Source organism: Belonocnema kinseyi, chromosome 7, assembly GCF_010883055.1.
Source record: "Belonocnema kinseyi isolate 2016_QV_RU_SX_M_011 chromosome 7, B_treatae_v1, whole genome shotgun sequence".
Lineage (NCBI taxonomy): Eukaryota > Metazoa > Arthropoda > Insecta > Hymenoptera > Cynipidae > Belonocnema > Belonocnema kinseyi.
The window spans coordinates 87,810,598-87,827,610 of NC_046663.1; the positions used below are offsets into that span (position 1 = coordinate 87,810,598).

At 26.8% G+C, this 17,013-nt stretch overlaps 1 protein-coding gene across 1 annotated transcript in view; it reads left to right on the forward strand.

Annotated features, from left to right (window-relative positions):
- LOC117176551 (KAT8 regulatory NSL complex subunit 1) overlaps positions 1–17,013 on the forward strand; it is a 47,317-nt gene that overhangs the window by 27,896 nt on the left and 2,408 nt on the right. The window contains exons 5-11 of the mRNA XM_033366804.1: positions 5,241–5,435; positions 5,619–5,865; positions 9,222–9,329; positions 9,441–9,525; positions 9,711–9,870; positions 10,046–10,293; positions 12,094–12,228. Of these exons, the coding sequence (XP_033222695.1) occupies positions 5,241–5,435; positions 5,619–5,865; positions 9,222–9,329; positions 9,441–9,525; positions 9,711–9,870; positions 10,046–10,293; positions 12,094–12,228 (1,178 nt within the window). The remainder of the gene's footprint in view (positions 1–5,240; positions 5,436–5,618; positions 5,866–9,221; positions 9,330–9,440; positions 9,526–9,710; positions 9,871–10,045; positions 10,294–12,093; positions 12,229–17,013) is intronic.

Genomic DNA, 17,013 nt, shown 5'->3' on the forward strand with positions numbered 1-17,013 from the left:
ATCACGCGACTTGCGGTCGATCATTTTTCAGTAGCCTTAAATGGGCCTGAAATTGTTCAAGAGAAAAGAAAAGAAAATATTTTGTTTTGGCAAATTTTTTTAAACAAAAATTGTATAAACCTTTTTTAAAATTTTTAATTATTATATTCCCAGAGCCCTTAATGAGCCCTAAACTATTCTATAAGGTGAATTTTTAGTAAATTCATTTTTATAACGTTTTACAGCAATCTTGAACCAAATTATTGTTAAGCTATTGCAAACACTATTTTTTACAAAAAATACGAGAGCCCAAAATTTGGGACTACGGGCCTAAATTAGTCCTCAATGAGCACTAAATTATGCGAGGAGAAAAAATGGGTTTTATTGTTTTCTTCATATATTTTTTATAACGTTAAGGTGGCACAACACTATATATAACCAAAAAAAAAAAGGGCAAAGGAAATATCACGCGATCTTTGGTCGCTGATTTTTCAAAAGCCTTAAATGAGGCTGAAATTATGCAGGAGAAAAGAAAATATTTTTCGTTGCGAATTTGTTTAAAAGTAATTGTTCAAACAATTTATTGTAAAATTCAAATACCATATTTATGGAGCCCCAAGTGAGCATTAACATAGGGTAAAGGAATAAAATTGTTTACTTCATTTTTACTAGAATTGTTTAAACAAAAATGGTTTAAACCATTTTTAAACATTTTTTATTATATTCCCAGAGCCCTAAATGAGCCCTAAATTATTGTATAAGATGAATTTTTCGTGAAATCATTTTTAGCACCTTTTACAGCAATGTTCGGCCAGCTTAACGTTAAGCTAGCGCAAACACTAATTTAAAAAAATAAAATAAAAGAGCCCAAATTTTAGGACCACGGGCCCAAATTAACCCTAAATGAGCCCTAAATTATGAAATAGGTTACATCTCTTTACCTTCATAGTGTTGTGCCAGCTTAACATACCTGGATTTCGTAGGGTTTCAATTATTTTTTGCAGTTCATTTGAATTAATTTGTAATTCACCCTGAATTCTATTTAAATCTTCTGAATTCTTCGCAATTCTCCTCATTTCTTTGAGTTCACTTGAATTCTTCTAAATTCACTCAATTCAGTGCATTTTTTTTTTTTAGTTTTTGTTTAATTAATCTTGAAATATTTTAAATTCATTTGGAATTCTTAGGCGTTTCATTAACTTGTTCTGAATTCCCTTGAATTTTCTAAACTCATTTCAAACTTACCGAATGCAATAAATTTGTTATTATTTTTTTATTGTTTTGAAGTTACTTGAATTTTTATGAATTTCATTGAATCTCCTCATTTCTCTTAAATTCCTGTAAATTCACTTCAATTTTACGCAGAATATTGGATAAAAAATCCTTATTATTTCAATTTAACTTCAATTGTTTTGAAGTCCTATAAATCGAACTCCTTTGAATTATTTTACATTTCAAAGAACATTAGTCACATTATTCAATTTTATTCACTTTTTTTAGTAGAAATTAGTCAATTTTCGTCACATTTTCGGTTTAAATAAGTCACGTTATTTTAGTAAATTAGGCTGTGGCAGCCTAAAACATCCAAATGTTTTAATTTATTTTGTGTGAGAAGATTTGTGTTGAATCGTCTCTTTATATAGATTTCGTGAAAATGTAAACAGGAAATAATTTGGAATTGTAGATTCTAACGGCTTCAGTACGTCTGGAGATGCCACCTTCGAATAGTTCGGTTTGCGTAAACCTAATCTAATTTGCGGTCATAAAAATATCTGCAGTTCTTTGGCATTACTTTTACCTTCTATTAATTTTTAAAGATATTCGAAGTCTATGTCTTATCGCATGCAAGATTGTATATTTTTTCTATTATACCATAGACTTACATAATTAAAATTGTAAAATAATTAAACAAACTTTTTTAAAACCTGGAGCTGAATTATATTATAAAACAATTAAGTTAATAATATTTTTAATCAATTACATTTTACAAGTTATTCCTATTGGAATATTTATTTATCCAATTTGTATAATATTGCAAATTCCGTATTAAAGAAAATATTCTAATAAATTACAGATCTCGGACTCGCCACACTATTGACACTATGTTAAACTTTTTTAGAGCTATTTGAAATAAAAAAGACGGAAACGTGAGCTTTTAAGAAAACAGTTATATATTCACCAAGTAGTGGAATGTTCGCCGAATAATTTAATTTTCAAAAAAAAAAAAGGGTAAAATCTCAACAAAATACAGAATTTTTTTATCATATAGTTAAATTTTAAAAGATTAATTTTCTATCCGAAAAAAAGAATTTTCAACAAAATATATACATTTATAACGAAACAGTTGAGTTTTCAACCAAGAAGATAATTTTTTTTTCAGTTTAGATTTTTTCGTTTATGAACTTTTTAACTAAAGAGTTGAACTTTTAAACCAAAAAAGATCCATTTTTAAACAATAATTGTGTAGTTCAATTTTCATTGTCGACAATTAATTTTCAATAAAAAAAAAAAACAACGAATTTTCTACAAAACAGTTTAATTTTTTACGAAATAGTTAAATTTTATACTACATTTTTGAATTTCCAAGCCAAAACTCGAATTTTCTATAAAACAGTGGAATTTTCAACCCAAAAAATATGAATTTTCCGTTAAAAAATGACTAACAAAAAACCAAAAGTTAAACTAAAGTTATGAATCTATGATCAAAAAAATGAATCATTAAAAATGTAATTTAACTTTCAACAAAGCAGTTGCATTTGTAACCTGAAAAGATAAATTTTCAACAAAATACTTGATCTTTTTCCAAAAAATTTTATTTTCTATCAAAAAATACAAATTTTCAACAAAATAGTTGACTTTTTAAGTAAAAAAAAAAACCTTCTTAACCAAAAATGGAGCAAATGAATTTTCATTGAGCATTCATTTTCAATTTAAAAAGAAACGAATTTTAGAACAGGTTGTTAAATCTTCAACCCAAAAAATGAATTTTGTATAAAAAAGTTGAATTTTCAACCCGAGAATATGAATTAAGAACAAGGAAGTTAATTTCCAACCAGTCAGTTAAATTTTCAACAAAACAGTAAAAAAAATTTACAAAACAGTGGAATTTTTAACACGAAATTGTGAGTTTATAAAAAAAAAGTTATTTTTCAACCGAAATAGATTATTTTTTAATCAGGCAGTTCATAAAATTGTTGAGTTTTTAAGTAAAAAAGACGAGTTTTTATTGACAAAACAGTTCAATTTTTAACCAAAAGTATGAGTAACTAAAAAAGATGAATTCTTAACGAAAAATTTAATATTAGACTTCTCAATTGAAAAGATAATGTCTGCAACCAAAATTAGGTTGATTTTCTTATTGGGTTCTATTAATTCAGTTAAAATGTAAGTAACTAAAGAATCATATTTTAAATAAACATTGAATTCATTTTTAATACTTGCAAGACTTTATGTCACTACCTTCCAATATTTTCTCAAATTTGTGACTATTTACACGATTTTAGATCTCTACAGTGAGTCTGGGATATTTGATTTTATTTCGTTTGAAATGAAATAGGCTAGTTTTTTCTGTTTCAATTTTCGTTTAGGAAATTTAGGTATACAGCAAAAAATAAAATATGAAACTACATGAAACGTTCTAACTTTGAAATAAAAAATCTCTTACATTAACACGATGAACGCATCTGAAAGTTAAAAAAAAAATAACATTTTAGTTTACTTTGTAAGATATTTTTAATTTAAGTTTTGAAGTTAGACTATGACTGGCGCCTAATGCTTCTTAAGCTTTTTTGTCTTTAAGGTGATTTTTGAATCACACTGTTTATTAGATTCTTTACCGATATAGATTAGTTTTACCGACTTGTTAAACCTTCCAATGTTCATCTACGTGCTAAATGAATTCTTACGTCCTTGCTTAATTTAGAAAATTCTAATTTCTAGAACGATTTTGAATATCATCATTTTGAAATTTGGGCCTTCATTCAAATTAAAAAATTATTCTTCTATTTTATATTGTCTCGTAAATAATAATGATTAATTACTATAGTTTTTACCGTTTAAAAACTATTTCAGAATGAATATTTTAATTGAAAAATACGAGGTTCGTGTTGTTAATAATAAAATTTTATGGTATTAATCTTTCACCATAATAGTATTCAAAAATTCAAAAAAAAATAACTGAATTAGTTTTATTAATCCGGAAACTCAGATGGTTTTTGTTTGATTAAAATTATATAGTAATTACTAATGACTTTGTTATTATTGGATTTGTGTTGACTACTAATTCTAGAAGAGTTTTTTCTTTAGCAAAATCTGGAAATGATTGAATCTTTAATATTTCGAAATAAATGTCTTAAGAATTGCGGGACATATAAAATCCCCGATAACGAATAAATTCAGGAAACAGTACTAAAAAGTGTTCACATTAAACAGTTTTTTTTACGATTTTAGGATTCGGCAATGAATTGGTAATTCGTTTTTGATTCCGTGAGGCTTCTGGATCCAAACGAAGTAAAATATTTTTTATGATCACACTGAAAGATTCTTTGGCCTAAACGTGCCAAATTTATCCCCACAAAAAATTCCTGACCTCTAAAAATGTGTTTTTTTTTATAATCTAGTTTTTGCTAGAATTATTTAAAAATTCTTTCGAAGTGGTAGTTAAAACGAGATTTTTTATTTTAGGTACTGCGAAGTTATTTGGTTAATTTTATTTCATATTTTTAAAATATTTTAAGGGATTTTTAATTTAAGAACTTTATAAGTTGTGTAGAGAATTAAAATTCAAGAGTCAAATTAAAACTTAAAAAATAAAACATGCTTTTAAATTTTAAACGTTTTGTAAACGTGATTTTATTACATATACATACATGCTACTGTCAAAATCTCTGATTGTAGGAGGATTAATTTATTTGTATTCAAGCTTTCCTAAAAAAACAAACTAAACTATTGTAAAGTAAAATTGTTTACAGAGTAAACAATTTGGATTAAATGAGCTAATATTTTGAAGAATGTGATTACGATAATAGTAAGATTATTTTTCTCAATGTTTTTCTTAATAATTTAACTCTGATTTGGATCGTCAACCAAGTTTTGATAGAATTTAATTCTGCATCCTTACATTCAAATTATATAAAGCAGCTTCTTTTAATTGTCTGCTCAAACAATTACGAGAATTTGTTAACCTAATGAAAATGCACTCTTTTGATCTCTTATTTATTGAATTACCAATATTAATTTAATTCAATTTTTTATTTTGTCAGATGTCCTGCAAGGTACACATTTGGAGGCCATCATGAAGTCGGTTGATTGGCAGCAAAAAATGTTAAGAGGAAATGTTCGAATGTCGAGAATGAAGGATAAGGAGACTGGTGAAAAGAGGAGTAAAAAAATGGCCGAACACAGAACAAAATATACATCACGATTGAAGAAATCTTCTTCGAGTATTGTGACCTCAAGTAAGTGTATTATTTTATTTAGTTTCTGTTTTATTACAATTAGGAATTAGGTACAGAGATTCTCAGAATTGATTATAGTTAGAAAATCTTGAAAATTTCAGTTTATTTATTTATTTTTGTATTATTTAGAAAATAATTCTAAGGTAGTATTAGAAGCGATAGAGATTTGAATTCGCATTGTAGACATCGTTTCAGAAATTAAGAAAAAAGTACTGAAAGGAAAGAGAAGTAGACTTATCCACGACAGAGGTGTTCATGGTATTAGAAAGAGAGTTCCAAAGTTGCCGCCGCCAGTGGAAGATGACGAGGAAGTTAGCGCACTATCGAGTTCCAGTAAACATTCATCGCCAGTGCATTCTCCCTTGCAGCACACTGCAGCCTCTTCGGAGCGAATTCCTCCAGTCAAAGAAAAAACATCCACTTCTCACGGGTTAGTCTTTCATTTTAGTTTGCAATTTTTTTTTTTTTTACAATAAAATCGAAAATTCCAATTTGAAATAACATTTTCCTTGATCGGGAATTTCGTTAATGCTTAGTAAAAAAATTCTCAAATCCTTTAAATAGTTTAAATGTTATTTATATTTTGATAATAAACCAGGCTTGCTCTGATTCCAATCATGAATACAAATTCAAAACGGGAATCACATTTTAAGTTTGGGAAAATGTGAATTTTTATAGATTTAAACGGAATAAAAAGATTATCTTAAGATTTCCTGGAGAAATTTTTAATTATTTTTTATTCAAAATATTTCCGAAAATATCATTAAGGGAATCCTTCTTCTAATTAGACAGATTTTTCTAATTTTAGAAAAAATAACATAATTTAGAAAGATATTTAGAAAGTTTATAAATTTATGCGAAAATACAAAAAAAATTGAAAAATTTGGAATCATTTGGAAAGATATTGAGTAGGTGCAGATACATTAAAAAGATGAACAAATAACATTTTTTTAAATAAAGAAAATGTAAGTTGTTGGAGATTTCGAAAAAAAACTGCGATGCTTTTTAAGAATTTTGAAAGGTTTTAAGAGAGAAAAAATTCTTAAGATTCCTGTAAACATTATAATTCTAAGAATTTCGCAAAAAATCTGTAAGTTATTAAAGCCATTTTTTTTTATTTTGAAAGAGTTCAATATTTTTGAAATAATCTGATTCAGTTTAAAAGTTGTTTGAAAATTCTTCTCTTTGTAGAAATGTCAGGCTTCGGTTAAAAATGCAATTGTTTGGTTGAGGATTCAACTGTATTGTTGAAGATTTGTCTTTTTTGGTTGAATTTAACTGTAATTTGTCATAAATACATTTTTTGTTCTCTTTTTGGTAGAAAAATCCATTGCTTGGTCGACGATGATTTTTGTTGTAGTTAAAGAGTTAATTGTTTAGTTACAAATTAAACTATTTCGTTAAAAATTCATCTCTTTGGTTGAAAATTTAATTATTTCTTCCAAAATGGTTGAAAACCCTTTTTTTTTAAGATTCAACTGTTTTTTTTTTAAATTCGCATTTTTCATAAAATAATAATAAATTTGGAAATATTGCAAACAAATTTGAAGAAATTGTGGATTTTCGACGATTTTGAAACAAAATTCACAAGCGATTTAAAATTTTGAGACTTCAAGAGAATATAAAAAAAATTCTTAAGATTCGTGAAAAAAATTCATACGATTATTTAGTTTTTAAAACAAATTCTAAGAGAAGATTGGAAAAGATTTTAAAGGATTTCCTACGATTTCAATAAAAAATTCTAAGTTTTAGAGCAAAAAATTTTCAATTTTGCAAGATCACAAAATTCAGGAAAAAATTGAAGTAAGTTTAAGAAATAGTTAGAAGTTTTTAAAAGATTCAAAAATAATTTATAACTTGTGAAAATTAAAAAAAAAATTAAGCAAAATGTAGATTATAAAATTTCGAACAAAAAATTAAGAAATTTTTAAATTTCTATTGCGATTGATTATTGATTGAAGTTATTATTAGAAAATTATAAATATTAATTTATCACTCTTCAATAATTAATAATTAATTAATCGATATTGCTAAAGACATAAAAAGTTATATCTAACCATTATTTACCAATTGAAATATCAAAAATAGTTAACCAAAAGTATATTTAAAAAAAATGGAAACTGTCATGTTATCAAAATCTGCGTATGTAATTAAGATATCGAAATTTTATTATATTTTTCGTCTTATGTGTAAAAAAAAAGGTCTGAAACAATTGTAATATAATTTTATTGGTTTTTACTTGACACTATAAAATACAAAAACATTGTATTTTGTTCAATATAAAAATTCATTCCAATACATAAAATTAAACATTATATTATATGCTTATGATATCATTCAGTATAGAATGCGTAATTCGAAAATCTTCCACTTCACCAATTTTCCATTTTAGATTTTAATTTATAAGCTTGCATTTTAATCTAAAGAATTTAAAAATGCAGTTTTAACGACTTGAACAATTACAAATTACATCGTTTGAAATCGAAGATTTTGGTTTAAAACATTTTTATTCGATCAACTGTTTAATATAAACTAATTATTAATTTTTTAAATTGAACTCTGCGATTTAGAAAGTGAATAATTGATTTTCCAAGACAATTCGGAATCAGTTAACAATTTTAGAATTTCCTGATTTTAAAGTTAAAAATTGAACTAATTCAATTGAAAAGTCTTATTAGTTAAACAAATAAAACCGCCTAATTGAGACTTTATAACCTATTTTTAATTTTAAAATAACTCCAAAATAATATATTCATAATTAAAGGCTTTTATTCCATTTCAAATATTATTTAAGTCTCAAATATTCCATTTTTAAACCATTAAAATTGGAATTTTTTAATTAAGAAAAAGAAGAATGACTTAATATTTAGAAATATTTGTCTTCATTTAAAATCACGGTGCCAATATTACACGGCCTAATTTGAAATAAAACATAGATTTTGGCAGATTTCGAACAAGAAATTTTGAAGCTTTTTAAGAATTTTGAAAGGTTTCAGAAGAACTAAAAATGTTTCTTAGGAAAATTGAAAATGATTTTTTATTTTGAAAAATTAATTTTAAGAGAAAATGTAAAAGAATTGAGAAAGATTTACAAACTTATACAAAATAAACCAAATAAATTATGAAAAATTCGGGTAATTTTGAAAAATGTTTAGAAGTTCCGAAAAAATTTTTAAATATAATTTAAAATTTGACAAAATGTAAAACAAAACATGTAAGAGTAGACGCTTCAAATTTTTGAAACTATTACAAATAATTAAACTTTTAATTTAGGAAGTGTTCCGTTTATAAAAAAAATGTAATCGTTCAATTTTTAATGTTTCTATCTCAAAATTAATTAAAATAATATAATTTTGAATATTTTGAAATTCATTGATTGATTCTTGAGTTTAGGGCATTGAAAATGATAACGTGGATTTGTATTTTTGGGACTGAATTTGAATCTTTGAACTCTACAATTGATAAAAGTTTTTAAAAAATTGTTTGGTAGTTTAAGTGCATTGCATTTTTTTGAGCATATTATTGAGCTTATTTTAATACAGCAATTTTTTAATTAAAAATACTTTTCAACTTTATTTTTAACAAATTTTTGGATTTAGAGTTCGATTTGTTTAAATTTCATTGACCGTGAAAATTTTCTGCGAACCGGGAAAGGACCGAGAATTTTTTTCTTTGATTAAAACGGCCACTCTCAGTTTGTAACCATCGCAAATTTGAATGTTAAAGTTTAGAATCTTATTAAATATTATTATTTAATTAATAAATATGTTTTTGTTTTGATTTTAGTCGTTTGAGACAGAATTCTTACGACATCGACAATATCGTCATACCTTATAGCGTTGCCGCTTCTACAAGACTGGAAAAGTTACAATACAAAGAGATTTTAACACCAAAGTGAGTTGTTATAATAATCATAAAACTTAAAATTGATCTATTTTCAATTTTATAATTCACCTTTGTTGTCAATTTTTTTAAATGTTACTAAATGATTATTTTTCTTTGCAGATGGAGGCTGTGCGATGACCCTGTGAAAGTTGATAAAGTTGATGTGAAGAATGGTGTCATGCACAGGCCTAGTCAAGATAGCGATGTAAGTAAAATTCTATATTTTATAATTCTCATCGGGAATTCTTCGTTAAACCAACCCCTTTTCAATGCAATGACAGAAAATCATATTAGAAAAAAAATTCTCTCTTTGAGTACCGAAGTATTTTTTGTGGATAATTTTGTAATCCTAGATTGACCTCATTCGATGGCTAACATTTTCTTTCTTAGTTCGAAGACATGTCGGATGAATCGATTGCTTTGAGACATGGAAGAAGCGAGAAAGAAGAATATAAGCGCTTTATGACATTTGCTAACACACCAAATCAGTCTAGAATTCGACACAGTCGACGAACTGATAGCAGAGCAGATAGCGGTGCTAACACACCAGGTATTATTCAAACAAAATATTATGATGAACGTATTTCAAATGTTTTTAATTACATGATTTAAAATTTAGCTTTTGCGTTTTACTTACCAGAGAGTAGGATCAATTTTAATTTTCCTCTTTCAATTGTTTGAAATAAATTTGATAGTCTTTTTGAAATATAAGCATTTCTCTACAGATCCAATGTCTCCTCACGCAAGTGATTTTGGCGGCGATACCACGTCCCCCATTACATCACCACCTGCAACGCCATCGAATGTTCAAGATTTGGAGCATCAGCAAATGGATTCAAGTCGACCTCCTCCTTTGCAACACGTCCTACGGCGACGAACGATTTCGTCACTCAGGTTGCCAAGAGAAGACCGAGAAAAGGAGAAGGATAAAGAGACTATAGCGCCTGTCGTCGAAGAAGAAAAAGAGAAAGAGGTATTTATTTTGTATAATAATATAAGAAATATTCATTTGCAGGGTTCACTATTCCTCTGCGTTTTCCTTTTTTTTTCACATATTTCCGTAAAACTTCCCCTTTGTTTCATTTTATATCTACAAAATTATTCTATTCAAATCTAGAATATGCTTCCGCGAGTAGTGCCTTTTTTTCATAACTTACAGAATTATCTGTTACACTATTTTTTTATTTGACTAATTTCAAACCAAATTATTCAAAATTGACATGAAACTTTAAAGGTAAAATCGTTTTTTCGTTAAATCTATATAAATATGTTTAAATTATCTATAATAAAGTACGATGTTCTCTCTATTTACATTGAGGATTCTTTAGTTTAAATTTGAATAACAGTTATTATGTTATATTTTAAAAAATACAACTGAAATATTTTAATTTTATGATTTTAAATTGTAAACGCGTAATTTTATTATGTGAATAAACATAATATATTCGCCAACATAATTAAAAAATGCTTATATTTTTAAACTCGATGAAAATTACAAAAGTTGTAGGTTTTTCAAAATGTTCAAAAAGCAGCAAAAATAATTTTCTGTAATCGATTAATCAGTTTAATTGAAGTTTTCAGTATGTAGATATTAAATATATATCCGAGAATTAACCCCATGAAACTTTTCGATTGAATAATTTTCAATAACACCTACCAACAACCAGCTTTTAACAGTTCGGCAAATTTGAGGGCAGTTTTTAGTAGTTAAATATTTTTTCTTATACATTCCATATAATATTTAATTAGTGTAAAGATTCATAAAAATGTAAACAAACTTTTTTCCCTTACTTTTTCTTAAATTAAGAACCCTAAACTTTTCTTTAAAACCCAGGTGAAATTAAAAAAAAAATTTTTTGAATGTAAAATTGAAAAATTTAAACAATTTCTCATTTAATATTGTTTTATCCTTTTGGGGTTTTGTTTGAAAAGTTTTGAGAAGCGTGTGAAATTAAACAATTTTTTTTATGAACAAACCTGGATTATTAATGGTAAATTTTACAAATTTGGACAATTTTTAATTCATGATTTAAATATAACTATTTAAAATCTAATAATATATGACTGCAAATATTTTTTGGCAGCAGTATACTCCGGATACGTCAAAAATATTGGCATCCGTGAAAATATTACAATTACGAAAGTAAAAGTTTTTTCAGACATATCTTACCGCACGCATGTATTTTATTTTACGTTTTTTTTAGAGACACACAATTAATAAATTTAATTTATATTTAAGTAATTTCAAAATATTTCTACTTATTTTAACCGTTTTTTAATAGTTAAAAGGATTATTATGGATTTTGTAGTTTTTTATAATAATTATCAATGAAGTCATTTTTAGAAGAAGAATAATTTGTGACTACGAAGGATTTAAAAAATAAAAGTTGTTTATTTAATGAATTTGATGTTTTTTCGGACTTTTTTATATTGCCTTAAATGGGTTTTTTGCAACGTAAGTATATCCAATTAAAAGAAATTTTCTAATTGGCAGAAATATTTAAATTTTACAGTTTCTAATCAGAAAATGGTATCTTTTATAAATGTAAAAAGAAAAATGCTCAATATTTCTCCTGTAATTTAAGATGCAATAGAGCCTGGAAATTTTAGGAAAGATGTGAACTTAGGAAAATAATGTTTAAAAATCTTTGGGGACACGATACTTTTTAAACCATGTTCTGTCTTTCTCCCTCTCGATTCCAGCGAAAACACTGTTTCTCCATATCAATAAATTTACTTAAAGTGTATTTTAAAGTTATAAATTTGAATTTAGATTCCACCATACGATCCGAGAACGTTTCCACTATCAGAGGAGGTTTATGATAAAATGTTGGAAGCCATGCCAGAGGGACACTGGCAAACTCCTTCGGCTTCCGTATGCTCGAGGGAAGAAGATAAAGTGGATGACGTGAGTATCTATTGATTTTCATACTAGAATTATTTACTGATAGTAAAATTTTATTTAATAAATAGTTAAAAATTAATTTTTAAAATCAAGCAAGTAATTATCCGAAATTTAGTAATAGTAAAATAACAAATATTCGAGACTGCTTAATTTTAGGCGCAAAAGAGCAAACGAAATTGGAGATGAAAATGAACATATTGTTATATTAACAAAATGATTCCAACGTAAGAAATATTTGTTGGCCCTGAAAAGGGCCGTTTATTGCAGCTTTAAAATCGGGATTTAACTATTTCGAATACAAAATCTAATCAGAATCACGGAAAACAATAAATTAAAACACAGTTTCTTGAATGAACGAAGTGTATACCAAGATTCACATATGCCGTATTTCAAGCTTCTTTCCTTTCGTGTTCCTGCTGCACAAACCAATTGGTTGAAATGCATTTTGCGTAAAGTTATCAGAGTTTGCTTTCTAACTTCACTCTAGAACGTGTTGTCTGGAGTAAAACTTGCACTCGGAGGTCTTGTTTATGCATTTGTGAGCGAAGCTTTTTCTTGTATCGTAGGCACTTTAACCACATGCCGAATACGCCAACTGGTGAGACAAAGATGTATCAGGCTACTTAATTTCGATTTATTGTTGAAATTCGAGATGCCTCCAAACAGTGCGTTGCAACAACAAGAAATAATGCAAACATAAAAATGTCTTTATATGAACGAAATGATTCCAACGTTAAAAATATCTTTTGGCCCTGAGAAGGGCCATTTGTCATTCACGCTTCTCTCTACGAAGTTCCTAGACTGCTTGCCTTCTGGCAGTCTTCTTCCTCTTCTTTTTTTCCTTCTTCTTGAAAGAAGCCTCTTGATTAAGCTGCATCTTCGCCTTCTTCCAAGATGCGGTCAAGAGTATCTGCATCCGATAATCTTTTTGTGTTTGGACAGATTGTCGCAATTTTTTACCAATCATCTTTAGCCATTTTCCGTGCGCCTCGAGAGAGCTGGACTTCTTCACGTAGAGCGGCGAGAACTCAATCTTCTTATACTGCTTTTTTATTTTTCCGTGCATCTTGAAAGATAAACCGGTTGAGTGAATAGTGATTAATGCTCATTTTTCGAATTGTCCATTCTTTTATAGTTGCGGCATCCCCGCCCTTGTCGATTTTCGAAATCCCCCTCCATGGGAGTCTGGTCCAATCAGAGTTGAGCATTCCCCCACTCGCGAGTTACGTTCCAGTTACGTATGTCAGTGACTGTATTATAGTTTAGAGATTTTCCACCTGACTTTTGTACTTGTAATTTCACAAGTAGGAAATTACATGAAAAACAGGATATAAATAGACAAAAGTTAAACAATATCTTGGAATCTCTTCCACATTTTTTATGATAATTCGAGAACCATTACATGTTTAATTAGGTTATTGGTTTCATTTTAAAAAACAGATTTCAGACTTAAATTTAGCGATGTTTACATTTTTTTAATTCACTTCCCTAAATCATGCAGGCAGTGGAAGTTGAGTATCCAACATTGGTGAAAAACGAAAAATATTTTTCACAGTCGACGCAGAATTTAATAAGTTTCCTAATGTTTAAAATAATCTTAACTAAATTTTTCTCTGTTGATTACATTTTTTAAGAGAAGCCTGTTTTTAATCTGATTTTCGTAAGTGGGTGCATAATTTTGACTGGTAGTATATAAAACCGAAAAAAAACAACAATTTTTCTCTCTTTACTTTTTTTATGTCTAGCTAAGTTTTCAACAACAGCCAGAAATTTACATTTTCAAAACCTGGATTTCTTCTCAAACGGTCCGGTCGAAGTTGATTAAAAAGTAGATTACACAAAAACGTTGGTTTTACGTAATTGACATTGATAAACATTCTGGCTACTTAACTTTTATGAAATGATTTATATTTAAAAGATTTTGATTTTCAAATATAATTATTTACTTAAAACTAAAAATACAAGGAATAATTTCTACGATACTTCAGAATATGTAGCTATCTTTTTTTCACTGCTCACATTTCATTTGTACTGTAAAACTCGTATTTGAATTTTTGATGCTTCCAATTTACAAGTTTCAAATTCAATTTGTATGTAGTTAAGTAATAATTTTATTTGGCTGACATTCCAATTTTTAAGTGGATTACGATTTTTATACAGAAAATATATATAACGGTTAGAAATGACGAAAGTAATTTCATTTGAAACTACCAAAAACAGGGTGTCAGGAATTTTGTGCACCTTAAAGAATATGGGAAAATGTCTAGAATACTTGGGCAGATTTGGGATATATATGGTCATAAAGTTAAATCGACATTTTTTCCGTAAAATTATTATTATTATTCAATTATGCGGTTTAATTTTAAAAGCGTGTGACGAATTTAACGTCGTCGATGTATATATCAGCTAATCAAAATCTGAGAAATCAATATAATTTAATAACCAAAACTTGACAATAACTTTAGTAAAATAATTTGTATTATTTTTTCTTGGAAATTTCCAATCGCATTAAAATCAAAATAAACCTAAACACTTTAAATTAGAAATATTAAATTGTTTTAATGTTAATTTGTTTGAAATCAATGATTGTTCAATTCTTACTTATACATAAAAATTAAAAATTTCACTTGCATATTAAAAATTCAAGAAAATGAAACAAATAAATTTTAAACCTCTACAAAGTTTAAATTTCTCTTTTTTAAATTATTACGATTCAAAGATTTCTATTTAAAAGAATTCAGATTAACATTGTTTTTGGGGTCGCTGGTTTCAGATCTGGATTTGGGAATTATTATTATTTGGAAATCTTAGATTTTTTAAATTAAAAATGGTGAAACCAATATGGCGGGCATGAATTATTAAAATAGTTGGAACTTTGATCAAATTGATGGTACTTAGGATTTTGGGGTCGCTGAATTAAAATCGGATTTTCAGAATTCAAAATGTTCGCCATATTGGATCCGTGATCCAATAACAACTTATTAATAAACTAAAGTTATTTGTTAATTTCTTTCTGATAATAAACTGTTTGAACGATTTCAGACGAAAAACTTTCAACTTTGAAAGTTGAAAGAAGTAGAGTTGTAGAGAATATTTTCTTGCAAAACATCAGTCATAATTTATTATAATTCTAACATTTAAACAAAATTTGATAAGGAGCAATAACAAGAAAAAATTCAATTGAAAAAAATGGTTATAATCAATATTTTTTCTTACCCTTATCACATTTGCATTACAATTTTTTGTTTTTTTATTTGAAATTGCTTCGTTAGTAATATTATTTTTATTAAAAATATCATATAGAAAATATATTTTTTGAAAGATCTGTTTTTTTTGCACGACTACCTTAAGGTATGTACTTAATCGATTGAACATGCAATTAAGTTTAAATTTTATTTTTATGAGAGTAAATATTGTAATTATTAGTTGCATATTTTTAAATATTTTTTTTCCTTGTAAAATTAAAATACAATTAAAAGCTAAATGTTATTACTTAACGAATAAGGTTTTTCATACCCCATATAAATATTTGTTTTCTACGCAATGAACTATATTTTTAGAATTGCACGCAATATTTTAAAAATATATTAATTTTATTATTATTATACAGTGAAGAAGGGTAAAAGGAAAATATTCGAACTAAAGGGGACAAGGAAAAATTTTTTTGGGTTGGTTTCGACAAAAGTGAACACAAAATTTAATCAGTAAAATATAAGGATTTAAAATTTAAAATATTTCTTATTGGTTCAAAAATTATGTTGAATTTTGTTTATTTAAAGCTTTCACTAGTGAACAAAAGCAAAAAGTTACAAAATAAAAAAAAAAATTACAAAATAACAATTGTTTTGAAAATGTACAAAAAGAGGTTTTTTTTGCACTGAGTCATATGCAAACATTTAAAGAGTTGTATATGTCGAACCTGAAATTTATTCAGCTTGAACCAAAGAAACATTTTATAATTTTGCTTTTTCGTCAAAAAAAAACCTTTTTTTGTGATTTAAGATTTTTGAGATTTAATTTTGTTCTGCAATTTTTGAACGTTATAAACACAACACAAAAAACGTTTCCAATTAATAAAAAAGAATAACATGTTTTTCTTCGGTTCAAACTGAAGAAAAAATTTCAGGTTCGAATCAATACAAAAAACATGCTTGTGTATATATACAAAAAATCTTAAAGCAATTTTTATTTTGAATTTAACAATTTTGAAATTGCAATTTAAAAAGAACAGAAGACATTAACCGGCTTTTAAACAAAAATTTTCTACTTGTTTTGGGTGTCGGCCCATAAATTGCTATCTCTAAGCTCAAACGATTTAATTAAGTTAGGCATTTTTACTTTGCTCCACTGAAGAGTGTAGTTTTAAATTTACATTTTAAGTATTAATTATAGTGATCCCTGCATATTATTGTTAATTTTTTTAAATATAAATAATTTACTTTTAACGCTGAATAATATTTTCTACCAATTTTTAAATTGACAAAATTCCTCAAGTGACCAATCATTGTCCCGATCACCCTAATTTGACAATGTTTATAAATGTTGGAATGATCACAAATTCAAAATCATTTAACAAAAAATTCGATTTTTTAATCTTATATGTAGGATGTATCGAAAAAAACAAAAAGTTGTTGCCGCGAAGTTCTAATAGAAATTAAAAGTTTCTTTTGTCAGTCAAAAATACTCCTCTAAAGTTTCATATAAAAAATTCCTTCTGTCTCCGCATCGTAGATATAGCTAAAAATCTCAAAAAACGAAGCACTTCTTCAAATTTGAAAAGGAAAATTT